The sequence below is a fragment of the Populus euphratica genome, unplaced genomic scaffold (genome assembly GCF_000495115.2).
Source record: "Populus euphratica unplaced genomic scaffold, PopEup_1.0 scaffold7.1, whole genome shotgun sequence".
In the NCBI taxonomy this organism is placed as follows: Eukaryota; Viridiplantae; Streptophyta; class Magnoliopsida; order Malpighiales; family Salicaceae; genus Populus; species Populus euphratica.
This window is the reverse complement of record NW_011499871.1, coordinates 440,732-458,403: the sequence shown is the minus strand read 5'-3', so window position 1 is coordinate 458,403 and position 17,672 is coordinate 440,732. Positions and strand designations below refer to the sequence as shown.

The 17,672-nt window shown below is 33.5% G+C and overlaps 3 protein-coding genes across 3 annotated transcripts; 2 read left to right on the top strand and 1 right to left on the bottom strand.

The window, feature by feature from the left end:
* Positions 1–102: 102 nt before the first annotated feature.
* Positions 103–7,076, top strand: LOC105127237 (cyclin-T1-5-like). The gene is made up of 7 exons (XM_011028454.1): positions 103–315; positions 1,046–1,371; positions 3,789–3,870; positions 4,323–4,457; positions 5,031–5,206; positions 5,299–5,450; positions 5,853–7,076. The coding sequence occupies exons 2-7, from the start codon at positions 1,145–1,147 to the stop codon at positions 6,848–6,850; spliced, it is 1,770 nt and encodes a 589-aa protein (XP_011026756.1). The 5' UTR covers positions 103–315; positions 1,046–1,144; the 3' UTR covers positions 6,851–7,076.
* A 1,756-nt stretch (positions 7,077–8,832) lies between these two features.
* LOC105127236 (photosystem I reaction center subunit III, chloroplastic-like) lies at positions 8,833–10,246 on the top strand. The gene is made up of 2 exons (XM_011028453.1): positions 8,833–9,636; positions 10,076–10,246. The coding sequence occupies exon 1, from the start codon at positions 8,950–8,952 to the stop codon at positions 9,622–9,624; it is 675 nt and encodes a 224-aa protein (XP_011026755.1). The 5' UTR covers positions 8,833–8,949; the 3' UTR covers positions 9,625–9,636; positions 10,076–10,246.
* A 933-nt stretch (positions 10,247–11,179) lies between these two features.
* On the bottom strand, positions 11,180–13,626 carry LOC105127234 (LOB domain-containing protein 4-like). The gene is made up of 2 exons (XM_011028451.1): positions 13,233–13,626; positions 11,180–11,978 (listed from the first exon to the last, which is right to left on the bottom strand). Exons 1-2 carry the CDS (start codon positions 13,407–13,409, stop codon positions 11,643–11,645), a joined length of 513 nt encoding a protein of 170 aa, XP_011026753.1. The 5' UTR covers positions 13,410–13,626; the 3' UTR covers positions 11,180–11,642.
* Between the last annotated feature and the right edge of the window lie 4,046 nt (positions 13,627–17,672).

The window sequence follows — 17,672 nt, the reverse complement described above, 5'->3', positions numbered from 1 at the left end:
ACAATAATGAAAATAAACAAGCTTACATTTATTGAAAAGAAACAAAGTACAGGGACTATAGTGATAATAAACAAATGAGGTTAAATCATTATCTCAAAATCCAAAAATCCCTTAGTGTGGACTTAAGGTCCACCCCACCTCTCTCTTCTTCTTCTTCCCCCCTCGATTTTTCATTACCATAATAGTACCCACAGACACAACATAAGCAAGCCCTAAAAAATCCTGAGCCGCAAAGCCAAGAGGACGAAGAACGACAACAACGACGTCGCTTCAGCAAGCAAGCAGGCAGGCTCTCTCTTTCTCTTCCTCTGGCAGGTCAGTTGGATTTCTATTTCTTTCTCATTTTTTTTCATTTCCCTTTTATTCTCTTCTTATTGGAACCTAAAAATTATTAGTTCGTTCTTGATTTGTCTCGTATTGTTTCGAAGAAATTACGATCAGGGCTTGCATAAGGAAGAGTTGAATTTCAAATCTATTGAATCTTTAGGGTATTCTTTTTTGCGTGACCTAGAATGGATCAGCAAACCGTACCATGGATCTACTGTGAAATTTGTTCCTATAAAAGCTCATTTTGCATCATTGTTGTTTGTTTTGTCAAGTGCTCTTTGTCTACTAGCTAAACTGAATAAAAGATTGAATTTTTAGGTTTTGCGGGCTGGAATTTGCCATGTCTTTATTACACTTTTTATTGTTGACATTGCTTTTTTTCAATCTTCCGGCTATGTTACAATCTAGTTGAATAAATGGATCAAGAAGCAGTAAGAATACAAATCACCTGCAAAATTTCTCCGGACTTCTCAATAGGTTAAATAGAAGAGAAAGTATAAAAAAGCTAAAATTTCCGCTAATATGAGACATTTTTATAGGGGTTATTAAGTGCTATTTATTTACTATGCTTACCTCGAGAAAAGTTTCTGTATTATTGTTGCTCTTGTTGTTATTATTATTTGTAGTAGTCGTGTTTCCATTTTATGGGCTGGAACTTGCTATGCAGTTATGGTGCTGTTTTGACATTGCCCTTCTAACTGATTTGACTTTTGTGAAGGATTTGATTGTATCCTACACATTGGTGATGAAGTGATTGCAGATTAGTCCTCGACATAGTAGTCGAATCTTGTTTGTCTAATCCTGGTCCTGGAAAATAATGGCGGGAGCATTACCTGGGGAATCTTCACATTATGGGAATTCCGAGGGCGGGCCGTCTAGGGGTTCTCAAGAAAGGCCAGAGGAAGGGGATCGTTGGTATTTTTCAAGGAAAGAAATAGAAGAGAATTCCCCATCAAGAAGAGATAATATTGACTTGAAGAAAGAGACGTATCTACGGAAATCATATTGCACGTTTTTGCAGGATCTCGGCATGAGATTGAAAGTGTGAGTTCATGTGTATATAGTTTTTTCTTATTCTTTTGCTGACTTTTGGCTAATTTTTTTTATTATGTTTCAATCTTTGTCTGATTCTGCTGTGAATCTTCATTTCATTTTTGTTATTGCACCATCGTTTATTTAAGGGAGCTGCAAAGTTTTCTTCATTGTTTACTAGAAATGATGTATACATAAATGAAAAACAAACTTGGGGTTAGGTAATATGAGTGGATATTAGTTCTTACAAGTATTATTTCTTAGCTCAAGCCCTGACCATATGCAGGGGTCTCATTATGGTTGATTATTTTACATGGTAGCTCAAGTTTAGATATTAGTGCTTCTAGATTGTTGATACATGATTATCAAGATAGATGATTTCTTCAAAATTTGATAAGGATTCTGTTTAGTTAAAATGTTTAATTAGTTAGCTTTCTTAAATAAAAAAGAGTTTTTACATTGTAAATTTACCCCATGTAGGACTACCTCTCAGGCTGATGTGCATGGTGATACTCTTATCATGGTTAATTCTGAGAGCTCTATCATTGTTTTTTAAAAAAATTGTTTACAAAGTAAGTCATGGTCTTTAGTTAAGTTGCCGAAACAAATCTGAATGGTGTAATGACATAGGCCTTTAATGAAAGACCAGGTGGTGTCTTAATGCACTTGTATCAAGTATCTGGTATTGGGAGCACTATCTCCTTGTTGTTTTCTTGACATTGAACATCCTCATGTGAATAAGAGTTCAGCTGACAATGTGTTTGGATGCATCTTTCATTTTGAGCTGAAGTAGTAGAAAATCATTTTTATTTCTCTAGCTCTTATATGGACAGTCTTAGGGCTATTTACAGTCATTTTCATAAATGGCTTGGAGTGTTGAGGAAGTTTATAATATGAGAAATTAATAGAAATGGAAGAAGGAAACATGTTCTTTTTTTTTTCCCTCATAAAGATGACTAATATATTTTGCAGTTTGAGGATTGGGCCTTTTTGAATTGTTAGAGCACTCGATAGATTATTGAAATATCAACTTCCATTTATGTTATAAGATGTTGAGAGTTATTTAGTAGTTTATGGATTTCCAAGTCTTAGAGAATGTGATACAACAAGATTACAAATTAGTTGGGGGGAGAATGTGATAGGCGACTGAAATAATGAAGTTTTAGGTATAATAAATGATTTTGACACACACACACACAAAAATGATTCTCATTTAGTAGTTACTTGATCAATATGTATAATGTCATTACAATTTTTCATTGGTGGTTGTAGTGAAGATGTTTTAATTGATAATCATGACCCTTATAATTTGGAATGGGAAACTGTGGCCTTATGAAGTGTGATCTTTCGAACCTACACCTCCTTTTTTTTGCATGCTTCTGCCTGTCATTTCTATCTTTGATGCCATTGAATGCTTGGAAGGATTTCGTTAGTGAACTCTCATTTTGTCTGCATGAAGGGATGTTGGTGAACTGGATTTAGAGAATAGAATTTGGAGAACTCAGCAATGGGGATGATAATCTCAATTATTGCTTTAGATGCTGTATCCCACCAACTGCTTTCTTGATAGATTGAAATATTGTCCCTGATCTGTCAAGGGCTGTGTATTTCTGTGCTTGCAAACCAAGTTGTGTACTGATGCTATCCTAGTCATAATTTTAGAATATGTGTTTTGAAAGTGAAAGCATTTTCTTATTTATCTTGAAAGCATTTTGGTGGGTGTTTTTAGGGCTGATATTCCGAGACATGGAGTGCACTTCTATTTGCACTTCTATTTCAAATATGGTTACTGTTTTAGTTATGCTGTTTTGGAGAATGATGTGCTAGACTTGCTTCCCTAATTTGTAACTATGTTCTTGTTTCTTTTTAATAACTGAATTTGGTTATTTTCTTATTTATGTGGTTTTTGAGAATGGCTTGCTCCCCAAATTTGTAATTACATGATCGTTATTTTTTCAATAATGTTTCTTGTGTTATCTTAAAAAATAAAAAAGAAAATTGTTCATTCTGTTCTTGAGAATGGCTTGCTCTCAATTTTGTAATTATATGATTACTTTTTTTTAAAAAAAATGTTTCTTATGTTATCTAAAAAGAAATTTTTTAAATGTTTCTTATGTTATCTAAAAAGAAAAGAAAAACTGACAGCAGTTTGCACAAGTGAAACCACTTAATACTTATGCAACAAAATGAACGTTTTCATCTGTTGCTTTGGGTGGGAGATCATCTTGTGAAATTGATCAATTATCCACCCCAACTGTGTTTGTGTGTTTCCTTTTCTTTTGATGGAAGAGGGTGCATGCATCTGTGTGTGCTTTGTGTGTGGCATGCCTGTTTCATGTGTATTTTTGAGTATGTTATACAACTTTCCTTGAATGAGGCAAGGGATCTAGATATCAGTTTGTAAATGAGTGTAATTTGTTTTTGTGCAGGCCCCAGGTAACCATAGCTACAGCAATAATATTTTGTCATAGATTCTTCATTCGCCAGTCACATGCAAAGAATGACAGAAGGGTGAGTCATTGATGTTTAAACAAATGTTGCTTTTGCTTTCTATGCTATTTAAATGGTTATTACTTGCATCAAATCAATCACTGAATCTGATATTTTTGTACCTCTTTATGAATGGTAAGTGATGCATCTTATGTGTCTTTACAGAATTTTAAAAGTAATAGATTTAGGTCATAGAGATTCATAAAATAGTCCCATAGAGAATATCTTTTGAAATGGAAGCTGGTCACTGGAAAATTGTTGGTAAGACTTTAGGTGGTATTGTACCTCATGTCCGTGAGTGGTAGATGTGGACCTATGGAGGCTTGCAAATGATCTTTTGGATGCTCATTTAGGTCATAAAATAATTAAAGAAAAAAAAGATCAAACAGGAAAAAAAAAAGATTAGATGGGGTGAATTGAAATTAACATCCATATGTTCTCATGGCTAGTCACTTTTTTTTCTGGCTTTGCAGACCATAGCAACTGTGTGTATGTTCCTTGCTGGGAAAGTGGAAGAGACTCCTCGGCCACTTAAGGATGTTATTATGGTTTCATACGAGATAATGCACAAAAAAGATCCTGCTGCAACCCAGAGGATCAAACAAAAGGTTTTTTATATGCTAATTGTGTTTGACTGGCTTATTTGTAGTGTGTGACATCCTGATGCTTGCCAAGCTGTCTTGTTATTGCCATTCTTCTTCCTCCAATTACTATCTCTCTTCTCTGCATTTTCTGCTCACACACCTTCAGTTGCTGCTGCCATCTCTCTTGCTCACTCTCTTTCTACAGAACAAGATTTTTCACCCCTCTAATCCTACTTCATGCCTTATATAAAAATAATCAAGCATGGTTGCTTGTGACAAGTACCTTTGAAATTAGAGTTCACATATGAAAGACTGGGTTTTCAAGTATGACACCTGGTGAATGATACTGCCAAAGTACCAAGAATTACTTGGCAGAAATTGCTTAGCTAGCATCGGACAGATCATTTTCACTTTTGCAGAATTTACCACCATGTGCCCCTTGAATTAAAAACCTTGCTCAGAATGCTCTTTTTTCACCTGCTGAGCTTTGGTAAATAATCCCCCTGATACCTTGGATTCTCCTTAACATTATCCTTTTCTGTTACTGTAACTATGGAGCTTCTAAAGTTTACTCATTGATCCATGTTTACCATGCAGGTAGTATATGAGCAACAGAAAGAGCTTATTTTACTCGGGGAGAGGGTTGTACTTGCCACTCTGGGTTTTGACCTCAATGTTCATCACCCCTACAAACCACTAGTTGAAGCAATAAAGAAATTTAAGGTTGCACAAAATGCCCTTGCTCAAGTTGCGTGGAATTTTGTTAATGATGGGTATGCATCATGTCCTGTTTTTCGAGCCCTTATTAATTCTGTCCAGTGGTTTCTCCTCTTTCTTTTCTTCACACTTTAGAAAGCGCTTGCAGGCTGAGGACTTCACTCTGCCTGCAATTTAAAACCCATCACATTGCGGCAGGTGCTATTTTCCTTGCTGCCAAGTTCCTCAAAGTGAAGCTTCCATCAGATGGCGAGAAGGTCTGGTGGCAAGAATTTGATGTCACCCCACGCCAATTGGAGGGTTGGTACCTCCCCTTAACATTATTGTAAGACTCATATGGACTCAATTGGACAGTCTTCAAATAGCCTTGTGACACTACCAGTGCTGCACAATTGTAGCAGCACTTTGACCCATGAAGTTTTGCTAGAACTGACCCTGATGAGATTATTTTAGCTATGACCCTGATGAGATGATTTTAGGTATCTTTTTTATGCAACTACTATTGATGGCAACCAGAAAAGACTATGGGTTGGCTAATGGCTATGATCTTATGAGGTCAGAAGTTTGGGAGGGCTATGGATAGGCTACCCATTTTCCAGCAACCGGTGCTGCTGGAGTTGATTGTCTGTCCTCTCGAGTCTTTTATTTAGTTAATATGCATTTGAGTTTTTTGTTGGCTCATTATGGATGTTTTGTTTGCAGAGGTTAGCAATCAGATGTTGGAGTTATATGAGCAAAACAGAGTGCCCCCATCACAGGGGAGTGAAGTAGAAGGAAGTGCTGGAGGTGGGTCTGGGCATCGACTGCCAGCTAAAACTCCAGGTGAGGACCATGTTTCAAAGCAAACATCATCACAAGCAGCCTCTGAACCTCTATGTCAAGATGACAATGTGGCACCACCAAGAAACGCCCATAATCAAAATAATGATAATGGGAGTGGAGAGACTGACAGTGTTATTACTGATCACAAAGTGGAGGTCGAAACTAGAGACTGTGAGCATTTCTCCCACAAGGAAATCACAAGAGACGACCCCAATAAATCCAGGTATGGGGCAGAGCAACTAGGGGAAGAAGACCAAGAAAGAACTGCAGGGAGAAATGATGGTGCAGATGCTGGAGAGTGGAGGGATGATGCTGTATCTCATAAGTCCACCAGCTTAGGTGGTAGAAACTTGGATCTTCGAGAAGGCCTAGTTGACCAGTCCCCTAAAGATGCTATTAAGATGATAGACAAGGACAAGGTGAAGGCAGCACTTGAGAAAAGGAAGAAATCTCGAGGGGAGACAACACGAAAAAAGGATATTATGGATGAGGATGATCTTATTGAAAGGGAACTAGAAGATGGGGTTGAGTTGGCAGCTGAGAATGAGAAAATCAAACAAGAGAGAAGGCAGAGCTGGTCTAAAACTGAAAATCCAGATTATATTAACGATTATGCAGAAATTGGGGATGGAAACCATGTGATCATGAAAGGACAGTCATCATGTGGAGCAGAATACGCAGAAGAAGGGGAAATGTTAAATGATGCTTCCCCCATACTGAATGACCGGAAAAGAAAAGGGAGCCCGGCTGAAAGGCAGTCAGATGGAAAGAGGAGGCATGATTACAACCGTGATACCATGGAAGATGGACACAAGATGGGGAAGAGTGGTCATGCGGAAAGGGAGCACAGAAGGCATCCACAAGACAATTATTTGTGAGGTAAATGTCAAAGGCACCCTTTGTATTTCAGTTATGTGGTCAGCATGATCTCGGGACTCTTGAGACTATGCCTGAACACTACTTATTAGTTTGATTGTGGATTGCCTGTATGGCATGCTTCATTGTAATACAAGATAATGGATGGGATGCTTTAAATTTTGAAAGTGGCATAATCACCCAAAAAAACAACTAAAGGAAAGAAAATGAAAGCGGTCGTTACATTCACTTGTGCTACGTCGATGTTTAGACTGTAACTGCTGTTTTCTGCTTGATATCATTCTGAGTTTATTGATTGATCTACTTGTATTCACTTGCATGGCTTCGATACATCACTCCACCAGTCCAAATCACAATCCAGTTGTAAATCACGAGCTATTGGTTTATGAATATTCAAGTTATGTTTCAATACTTTAGGTTTTGAATTGATGGTTTTGTGAGTTTTTTTTTTATATGGAAGTGGCTGAGCCTTTCTTTACTCCTCTAATGAGATGAGATTCTAAATCCCTTTTTATACCTTTTTGGGTTTTAATTTGTTGAAGCCAGAGTTTCCATCATTGTTCTTGATCAATGTGGGAAAAGCTTTGCAGTTTATATATATTGGATTGGCCATCATTGCACTTGAAAACTATGTTTTGATTATTTAGAAGAAATGTATTATTTTCATCGAAATTGTTTTTTCTAGTTCATGTGTAAAATTTTGTGACAACAATTATTTATTTATTTAGTTATTAACAACTTAATTGATTGAATAAAAAGAAACAATAATCAGAAAAAATGTAAAAAACTATAACAATTTGAAATATAAAAGTGTATTTTTAATAAAAGAGTAAATTTTCCCATTTACGCACTTCTTTTTTTAATTCTTTTGAAGAAAATTATGATCATGAAAATAAGTTTGAATTAAAAAATTGAGAATCAATCATCTCCTCAAACATGAATTGACTTTAGAAAATAGCAATAATAAATTTTTAAAAATTATACAAAATGAGTACATTATTTAAAAATAATTTATATTAAATTTATACATTATTATCAATAAAGCAATGAATAATATTGTTATAAAAAAATCCTAATATTTTTCGGAAACAATGAGATTTTTTTTTCAGGAGCATTTTTTTGAATAAAAGACTAACAATTAAAATAGGGGTTTATCAGAATTCTCAATAATTTCAAATAAATAGAAAAAAGATATTTCTTTAATCTAATCTCATTTTCTTATTAATATATCTTTTTTTTTTTAACAAAAACTTGTTTTTTTTTTGTTTTGTTTTTTATTATTGCAGGCATTGTTTTTCAAATAAAAATCAATCATGATGTTAGAAGTAGTTTTTTTAAATATTGAAATAACATCTTAATATTTTATATATGATTGAAGAAAAACTATTTAACAAATATGATAGAATCATATACAAATATATTAAAAAATTTTAGTTTCATTAAATATTCATGAGAATTGTTTTTTGCTCTAACACATACTAATTGAAAAGAAAATTATTTGCATTCCCATGAATAACCTATAATATTATTTAACAATCATGGAAAATTAAAAAATAATTAAATTATCTTGTAATTATTTTACACTGCATTTCAATTAAAATAAAAAAAAAACACATATAAAAAATAACTAATGCCTGAGTTAGCCCAGCAAAAAAAAAAGGCTCAACATGTCTGGGCAATTTATGAATTTAACCATGACTGGAAATTTGAGGGTTGATTCGAACTTGTCTTCACAGTCGATGAAACAAGAGAATGTCGTCTTATCAGCAGCACATATGGATCGGTAAAAGAGAGTTCAAGGTAAGCCCACGAACACAGTAGCCATTAATTTTAAGCTGATCTCTTATCCAAAAGCTATGGAAAGATAGCCAGAGAATCTGAAACCCACAACAAAACACCCCTAACCAATGGCAACTGTCCAGCTCAGCTTCCATCCTCCTTCCACCTTATCCCCGTTATCACCACTAATTCCTCCTTCCAAGAATCTAAAAACCATCTCTCCACACTCTCCCTTCAATCCTCCTTCCTTGTTTCAACTATCCTTTCTTTCCGATTTAACACTAGATTGTAAGAAAGGAAGGAAAAAAACCCTAAGGCGAAAATGTCACTTACTATACCAAGCAACCTCTCCATGTTGAAGCCAAAACTTGGGGTCTCTCAAATGACCCCAATAAAACCAAGATCTATGATTGTATGTTCAGCGTCACAAACACCATCAACACAAGAGAAATCATCATCACCACTCCAAGCATTCTCTGCTGCACTTGCACTCTCTTCAATCCTCTTATCAGCCCCGCTTCCTGCTGTTGCTGATATCTCTGGCCTAACCCCATGCAAAGATTCCAAACAATTTGCCAAGCGTGAGAAACAGCAGATTAAAAAGCTAGAATCTTCTCTAAAACTTTATGCACCAGATAGTGCACCTGCTTTGGCTATCAAAGCTACTGTCGAGAAGACAAAAAGAAGGTTTGACAACTATGGGAAGCAAGGGTTGCTATGTGGCTCAGATGGGCTACCTCACTTGATTGTGAGTGGTGACCAAAGGCACTGGGGTGAGTTTATTACACCAGGGATTTTGTTCTTGTACATTGCTGGATGGATTGGATGGGTTGGTAGGAGTTACTTGATTGCTATAAGTGACGAGAAGAAGCCAGCAATGAAGGAGATCATCATTGACGTGCCTTTGGCTACTGGTTTGATCTTTAGAGGTTTTTCTTGGCCTGTTGCTGCCTACAGAGAGTTTGTCAACGGTGATCTTGTTGTCAAGGATGTTTAGATGACCGCCCAGGTTTGTCTCTTTTTTCTATAGTTTGTGTAAAAATCATTCATGCTTTATTCACTTAGAAATCAGATATGGATGGATAATCTTCCACAAACATAAATCATGTAATTAAATTATAACCAGATACCATATTTCTAGTAGAATTTCCATTTACTTGCATGGGCAGTTCCAAATTGTAATTATAGTTAAGAGTATGAGGTCTATTTAGAACTGGCGCGGGGATTTTGTTCCCATTTTATTTATACTATTCAATGAACTAGTTTTCTTTTTTCTTTTTTCTTTTTGTGTGCGTGTGTGGCATTTTGACTGTTTCATTAGTGATTGGTGGTGGGATTAATTAACGGGCCAAAAATTAAACTAAAAATTATGTGCTTATTTAATTTGGTTCTTCGATGCTAATGCCAATGTTGATTTTGTTTTTATCACTACTACTACTTTGGTACAGATATATTTGAGGGACTGGCTAAGGAAAGGAGTGCAAGAGTGGTGCATTGCTTGGGATCGTGTGTTGATGAGGAGGGGGAGGTTTCTTGTGTTTTATTTCTGAACATTTACTTGTATGTATCGAATGCTTATGTTGGACACTATGAAAATCTCAAGACAATGTTTTTTTTTTTTTTTTCCCTTGTGCGATAAGAAGTTGACTAATTTATCAAAACTTATTTTCTTAATTTATCAGAACTTATTTTCTATAATATTATTAAACATTAAAAAACAGAAATTCATTTTTTAAAAAAAAATTATTTTCCAGCAACACAAAAATCACCGAGAAATGTGCCATGCCATTCATACTCCAGCGAGGAAAACAAAAACATAGAGAGGAGTAGACTAGCTGCCTTGCTTATTATCGCTCGCAGCTTTGCCTAGAAAAAGAAACTTGCTCTGGAGTAAGTAATTGATCTATTTGGTGACATTTAGGATTGTTGCTAGAAATAACCAGGAAGGCTGCTGCTATAAACATTTCTTTCTTAAAGTTTCTCTGAGATACTCTCATTGTTAAAGACTGGAGGAAGAAGACGAATACACCGACCTCGAAGTTTGATAAACACGTTTAATGGGCTTATACTTGATAGTAAATTTGTATAATGGGTGCCCATGGCTTCCTTCCATGGAGACAAAAACTTGAAGTTTGACAAGTCATTTCATTGGGCCAAATTATAGGTAAGTAGCCTAAGTTTTCTGCTAGCATTTCAAGCCCGTTCCTTGCTTTTTGTAGCTTCAGCAACTAAAACTAATCATCATGGGCATGTTTTCCTACTAAATTAGCATGAATTACTCGCAGATTAAAAGGAAAAAAAAAAAAAGGATTTGTGCAAATCACAAACAGTTGATCTGGCATGCAAGTCTATATCAGTAGATGCTTGTGTCCGTTGCTAGTTCTTCACGTATCTTATAGACTTTCCAACCTCTCGATTCCAGTCCCATCGATGGAAAGTTGGGGATAGATGTGTACAAATATGAGCATCTGATATTCTTATAAAAACACAATATACAAAATCATTATAGAATCTGCACATTATCAACCACAGTGAAAACATTGCACCATGACTAAAAACAAAAGAGGGAAAACCAAAGTCAATATATTACTTAGCTTATATGGAAAATCCATCCAATGTTTACCCATAAAGTCCATAATCAACCAATACATAACTATTTACTATAGTGTTAAGTCAGTTAATCTAGAAACAAAATATTTAAATAAATTTACGTTGAGACAATCACCACTAATATTATCACTCAATTACTATTATCACTACGGGTATTATTACTATTATCACTACGAGCATTATCATTATCATTACGAGCGCTACTATCATTATCATTACTACCATTACCATTACCACTACTATTTTGTGCTATACCCCTTTACCCATACAAATACATAATTATGATATCAAAATAAAAAAAATAAAAAAAATATATATATGTAGATTGAAAACATTGGAGACAGAATCAACCTAGATATAGTAGTAGTAAGGGTAGGCATGGCATAAAAAGGTAGCATGCATATCCTAGCATGACCACATTGACTCTCCTAAGCTGGTGTGATCCACCATATCCATGTCGAACATCGGCTTCATTTGGGACCCCATGAGCCTAGAAGATGGTGACCCACTATTACTCGGGCTAGCAGGACTAAGCCCGTGGTTTGATAGTGTTGCTGACTGCCTCACTCGCAGGTGCACCACCTCTGCCTGAGCCACTGCCAACTGGGTCTGAAGTGCATTAATTTGTTGCTGTAGAGATGATATAGCTCCCACGCACCCATACACTGGATCACGCACCCTGGCATTAGCTTCATACACCATGCTGCTAACCGCATCTCCTCGCTGATGCACCGGTAGTTCCTGACAAACACAAGGGACCATTTTAATTCTTCAATTTTACCGTATTACCAAGTGTTTTGATCTTGAATTTCAATCTGGAAGGATCCTACACATACCTAATGTACCTATCTTATCTTTAATTGAAATAATAATTATTTCTATTAATAAAATTGAAAATTTATGCCGGCCATGTGCACATGATATCATGATTACATTAAGCATGAGTCATTTATGCTGATGAGTGTACAGAGATAAACTATAACTATACTTAGTTTTCTTGCATGATTTTTCATTTGGTCAATTGCAAGTTGCTACTTGGGGTGCATGTCTCTATCAGTTTTTTATTGGAATTACAAGCTTCCTTCGTCCACCGATTTTTTTTTACACATAAAACAAAAGATCTTTTCCCTGATAAAAAAAAATCAAGCTCTTTTTTAGAAAATGGCATTAATGTCCCTCTCATTAAAGATGACGACAAGTCTGTAAGCGTTTTATGATCTAGGGGGTCATTTTAAAAAAAAAGGTCCAGCTTCTATCTTGTCATCCCTAAATTATTAAAATTATTGAGTGCAATTTACAAATCAACAACTTCACGTGATTTTTTTTTTTTTGAAAAAAAACAGCCCTTGATTGGTAAAAAATAAAATAAAATAAAATATATCACATGGCCAGCAACTACTTGTAGAAAGCAAAACCACCCATGACATATATTTTTTACAAGAATATTTGTCTGCACTCCCATCTTAACCCCAGTTGGATTAAGAGTTAGCCTCCTAATTCTTCATTCGATGAGATAGAGACAAGGGCCTCTTTTTTCTTTTTCTTTTTTTCAAAAAAGAATTAGGAGGCTAATCTCATCTATCATGTAGATGGATTGATGTTAATTATTTGTTAAACACACTTTATTTTGTATGTGGATTGAAAAAAAAAGCATCTCCCCATCACTCTAAAACGTCTTTTCTTCGAATTATAGGAACTGACCCAAAGATTTCACACGTATTCTGTACACACATGTAAAATCAACTAAAGATCATCAAAATGGGCATCAAATTAAGGAAGCAATAACTTCAGAAGAAAATTATTACCCCCAAATCATTTTAAAATGACCTCAAATTACAGTTCAAAAGTTTAGCTTTAAGTTCAATCAAAGTAGAGAGAAGTCATTTTGTCTGCCCATGAAGTTGCTCCCAATCATACCCTTAAGTTCGTTTTCTGCAAGATGAAGACTTAAAAAGTGTTATAAAGACTAAGGAGTGTAGCTAGATAGGAACCGACCTGTAACATCTTGTTGACATTACTAGCACCAAAAACCTTGTGCACATTTGCAAACTTCTGGGGCTCATCTGCTGGAAAATAAGGGGCAAACACGCAATCTTGGGCGCACCTTCTCCTTAGAAGCTTGCATGCTGCACATGGTGAGGGTGCACCTTGTTTCCTGCCACCCTCCTTCATAGTGCCAAATGCCCGTTCTAGGTTACCACTAAACCCAACAATCTCTACTGTGGTGAGCAAACTGCCCTTCAATTTATACGGTGCTTTGCCCTTAAAGACAGGACAGGGAGGTCTAGCTAGAGATGGTTAAAAAGACAAGGATATATGTGGCTATAGTGTAGAAGAGGGAGGAGCACAGAAAAGTGGGAAATAGGATTGCTAGGGAAAAGAGAGCAGGCAGGCATGAAGAGGGGGGTAGTGGTGATTTTATAAGCAAAACCAGTACATCTGATACGGGCCCCACAAAAGGAGACCTCATAGATTTTGGTCGACCAGAAACATCTCTCGTAATGTGACATCTTTTAGCGCTATTTTTTTTTTTTAATTCTGTAATAATTTCATCCACAAAGATGATGAAAACGCCGTTTACTCAATATTTTATTTTTTAAAAATAAAATTTTAAATTATTTTAATAAACTAATATTAAAAAATAAATTATTTTACTATATTTATAAACAAAAAATCATTCTAAAATATAATTTCTAACCGTACTTTTAAAAAGTAATAGATATTAAATCTATGGTCTATAAACTATTATCAATTATCAATTCATTAATGTATTTATAATTTTCTCTTTATTTTTGATGAATTCAAATCCTAAAAGATATAAAAAAATCCATCTACCATCTAATTAAAATTAAAATAAGGCATTTTAGTGCCAAATTTTAAGGCACCAATTTAATGATAGCGTAAATATTAGATCAATGATAATAACGAAGGCATGATTTTGCTGGGGATTTTGCTATGTTAAAGATGTGTAATGATGTTCTTTTGGTCGGCCCTTCCACGTATTTGAATAGACTCATAAATCACAATGATGCAGCTAGCCAATGGTGTTTTTTTTATTCTTCTTCTTTCCCATTAAAGTACTATATATTGGCCTTTGGACCATGTACGGGAGACCTCTTCTTACTTTCTTAAGTCTTAACTTTAAAAAGATACAAGAGATAAAAAAGAAAAAAAAAAAGACTCAGTACAGTTAAAGAAAAAAAACCCATTACAGTGTATTACTATTTGCAAATTTGATTTTAAATTGCTATAAAATATAAATTTTTATCCGGAAGACATTTATTCACGCTAGTGTCTTACTATTATGATTGATGTATACATGCCATGCCGTGCTAATTTTTTAATAAAAAAGAATCAAATATCATAAGCATGTTTTTAGGAAGAAAAAAAACAATCATGACTACTAAAGTCATACATCAAACTAAATCAAATAAATTAATAATATTTAGATTTAGATGGTAATCTAAGTTAGCATGTTCAATCCTCGTCTAAAGCAATTCAATAAAAAACAAATAAAAAAATAACAAAGCATAATCTTAAAAGTATCTAATATAGAATTATAAAATTAAAAAAATATATCAAAAAATAAAATAATTTAGCAAATTTGCCTTGAACTGAAACATATAAATAAAATAATCCAATAAAAAGCACAACATAAAAAATTACAAAACATAATTGTAAAACCAAGCCAATATTTAAAGATCGAAATGGAAAAAAATTAAATGTCCAAAAAAATACTTAATTCTACTCGAATTAACTTACCAAACCATACTTTAGGTCATGAGATTGGGATGGTAAAAAAAAACTGAAGAAAATTATGAAACCCAATTTGTTTTTTTTAAAAACCAATGAGATCAAATGTTAAAAATAAAATTAATGTAAAAAAACATGAAAAAGGTTAATGTCAACTCAAGTTAATTAATTTGTGACTTAGGTTATGAGTTCGGGATCACTTCATTGAAAAATAAAATTCAATTCTTAACCAACTTAATATCAAATGATAAAATTAAAAATAATAATAATCTATTTTATAAAAAAGTAAAAACTAAATCTAAAATAAAAATAAATTAAAAGGACAACTTACCATTTTTGATTGGAGGATGAAGTTAAAAATAAAATTTAGTTTTACAAAAGGACAAAAAATAACATTCAAAATAATAAAAAATAAATTAAAAAAAAAAAGACAACTTAAAATCTTGGATTATCAAATTAAAAAAAAGACAACTTAAAATCTTGGATTGAAGAATTAAATTAAAAATTAAATTAAATTTTATTAGACAAATTAAAAAGTATGAAAATAAAATTTGAAATCAAATTAAAACAAAATCAGAAGACAACTTACATTTTCTTATAGACAGTATGAGAAGTCCAAGGAAAAGGAAGAGGAATGAGGAAAAGAAAAAAAAAATGACCATCAAAGCCACAATGTCAGTCATTATGACACACGCGTCATCACAAATAGAAGTGGATATTGATGTGCTTCCAATACAACGATAAGAGATGATGTTTGGACACCGAAAAAAGCTAAATACACTTCCACAAACCTATAATTTCTCTCATTTAATGACATGTATAGTACATTCACCAGCCAACTAAAATAAACTATCAAGCAAAATTTCAAATAAAATTAATGTGAAGGGATTAAATTAAAAAAAAAATTGAAGATCAAAATTAAAAAAGTTACATGAAGTTTCCTTTGACCATGCAAATCAGTTCTTGATGTTGCCAAAAAAAAATTGAATATTTTTTTAAGATTCAAATTTGCCTCTTGAAACCTTAATTATTTTAAATCAATAAATTTTTTTTTTTAAAATTGATCATTTAACTAAGTGATAACAAACCTAAAATAAACTACCAAGCAAAATTTCAAATAAAATTAATATGAAAGGATTAAATTAAAAAAAAAAATTGAGGATCAAAATTAAAAAAGTTACATGAAGTTGCCTTTGACCATGCAAATCAGTTCTTGATGTTGCCAAAAAAAAGATTGAATATTTTTTTAAGATTTAAATTTGCGCCCTGAAACTTTAATTATTTTAAATCAATATTTTTTTTTTAAATTGATCATTTAACTAAGTGATAACAAATTTCTTGTTACTGCTGTGTTTACTCCTACAAAATTATTTCAATTTCAACTCCTTATAGCGTTTTCTTGCACTGAACATATATTATTTTAAATTAGAAATATAATTCAAAATTCTATAGAAAGTGGGGAATACACTAATATAAGTTGCTAAACTTCAGGATGATATGAAATATTTTGAAATTTTTTTACAGTACTAGTAATAATTTCTCAGGGACTAAGATGGTATTATGCATCTAATAAAGAAACAAAGTGTTTTTTTTTTTTTTTTGAAATGGTGTGGAGCCATGGCCCTTCAATCCAAGCAGACGCGCCGCCTCAGCACCTAAAGCTGACCAAATGTTTTAAAAATCTAGTCAAGGCTCAAAACTAGTTTTTGTTTTTTTTTTAATCCAACCACCCCTAAAAGTTATTGAACTAAATGACAAATAATTTATTCAATACTTTCAAAGACAATGGTTTTTTTAAAAAAAAGGCACATATTTTTCTTGCTATGTTGGCTAAAAACTAGTAGCAGTCATGCAAGAGTTCGGCATGCTAAAAAAATGCAAGTCGGAATACCACCCTTGTTATAGCACGAGTTGTGTAATAAAGTGATACAATGGTGGCGTGGGTTATCGGTTGTTGGTTTTTTCTTTTTTCTTTTTTTGTGGGTGATCCGATGTGTACGTTGGAATTCTAGCTCTTAAATTCCACGCCTTTATTTTTGATGTTTGGGTGATGCGGCATTGGATGAAGTATAAAATCATGTGAAGTTATGGAATAATTAAAAGAAAGAACTTGATTTAAAATAGACTAGGTGCACTGCCTGTAAGTGTCTCCTTTTTATTTTCCTTGGCTATTGTGATGACTTCGATATCGTCAACATATAGGATTCATACAATAGGAAGATGGAATTTATTCATGGAGTGTGTGATGGAGTAGCCCACAACAAACAAAATAACCTAAGATTACAACACAAAACAAGCAATAACATGGGATTGTTGGGTTTCGATACCTATTAATAAAGATAAAAGCAACACAAGAAAAACAATAAGTATAATAACATGAAAATATATCGATTATGGATCACATATAAATCCTAATTCAAAATTTTATTACTAGATTTTTTTTAATTAGTCTCTTGAAACACAAGCTAAACAACCTTATTTACACTAGTAAAAACATCCTAAACAAATTTAGAAAAATAATAAAAGAGTTCTAAATCAAATACAGAAAAAAATCCTAAACAAACTAGTAAAAATATTGCAAATCTTAAATAGTAACTTCTAGACCTTATTCAAAGATTTTTTTGATATCTGATGGCTACGAAATCTTAACCTTAGAGAAAATATGGCTTCTATAATTTTTGA

What these genes read in the sequence shown, in the direction of transcription:
- LOC105127234 (XM_011028451.1), bottom strand. Translation starts at nt 13,409, where the DNA reads ATGAAGGAGGGTGGCAGGAAACAAGGTGCACCCTCACCATGTGCAGCA. An exon ending in ATGTCAACAAGATGTTACAG is followed by an intron (nt 11,979 to 13,232) that starts GTCGGTTCCTAT and finishes TGTGTTTGTCAG; the next exon opens with GAACTACCGGTGCATCAGCG.
- LOC105127237 (XM_011028454.1), top strand. Translation starts at nt 1,145, where the DNA reads ATGGCGGGAGCATTACCTGGGGAATCTTCACATTATGGGAATTCCGAG. An exon ending in TGGAATTTTGTTAATGATGG is followed by an intron (nt 5,207 to 5,298) that starts GTATGCATCATG and finishes AAGCGCTTGCAG; the next exon opens with GCTGAGGACTTCACTCTGCC. An exon ending in CACCCCACGCCAATTGGAGG is followed by an intron (nt 5,451 to 5,852) that starts GTTGGTACCTCC and finishes TTTTGTTTGCAG; the next exon opens with AGGTTAGCAATCAGATGTTG.
- LOC105127236 (XM_011028453.1), top strand. Translation starts at nt 8,950, where the DNA reads ATGTCACTTACTATACCAAGCAACCTCTCCATGTTGAAGCCAAAACTT.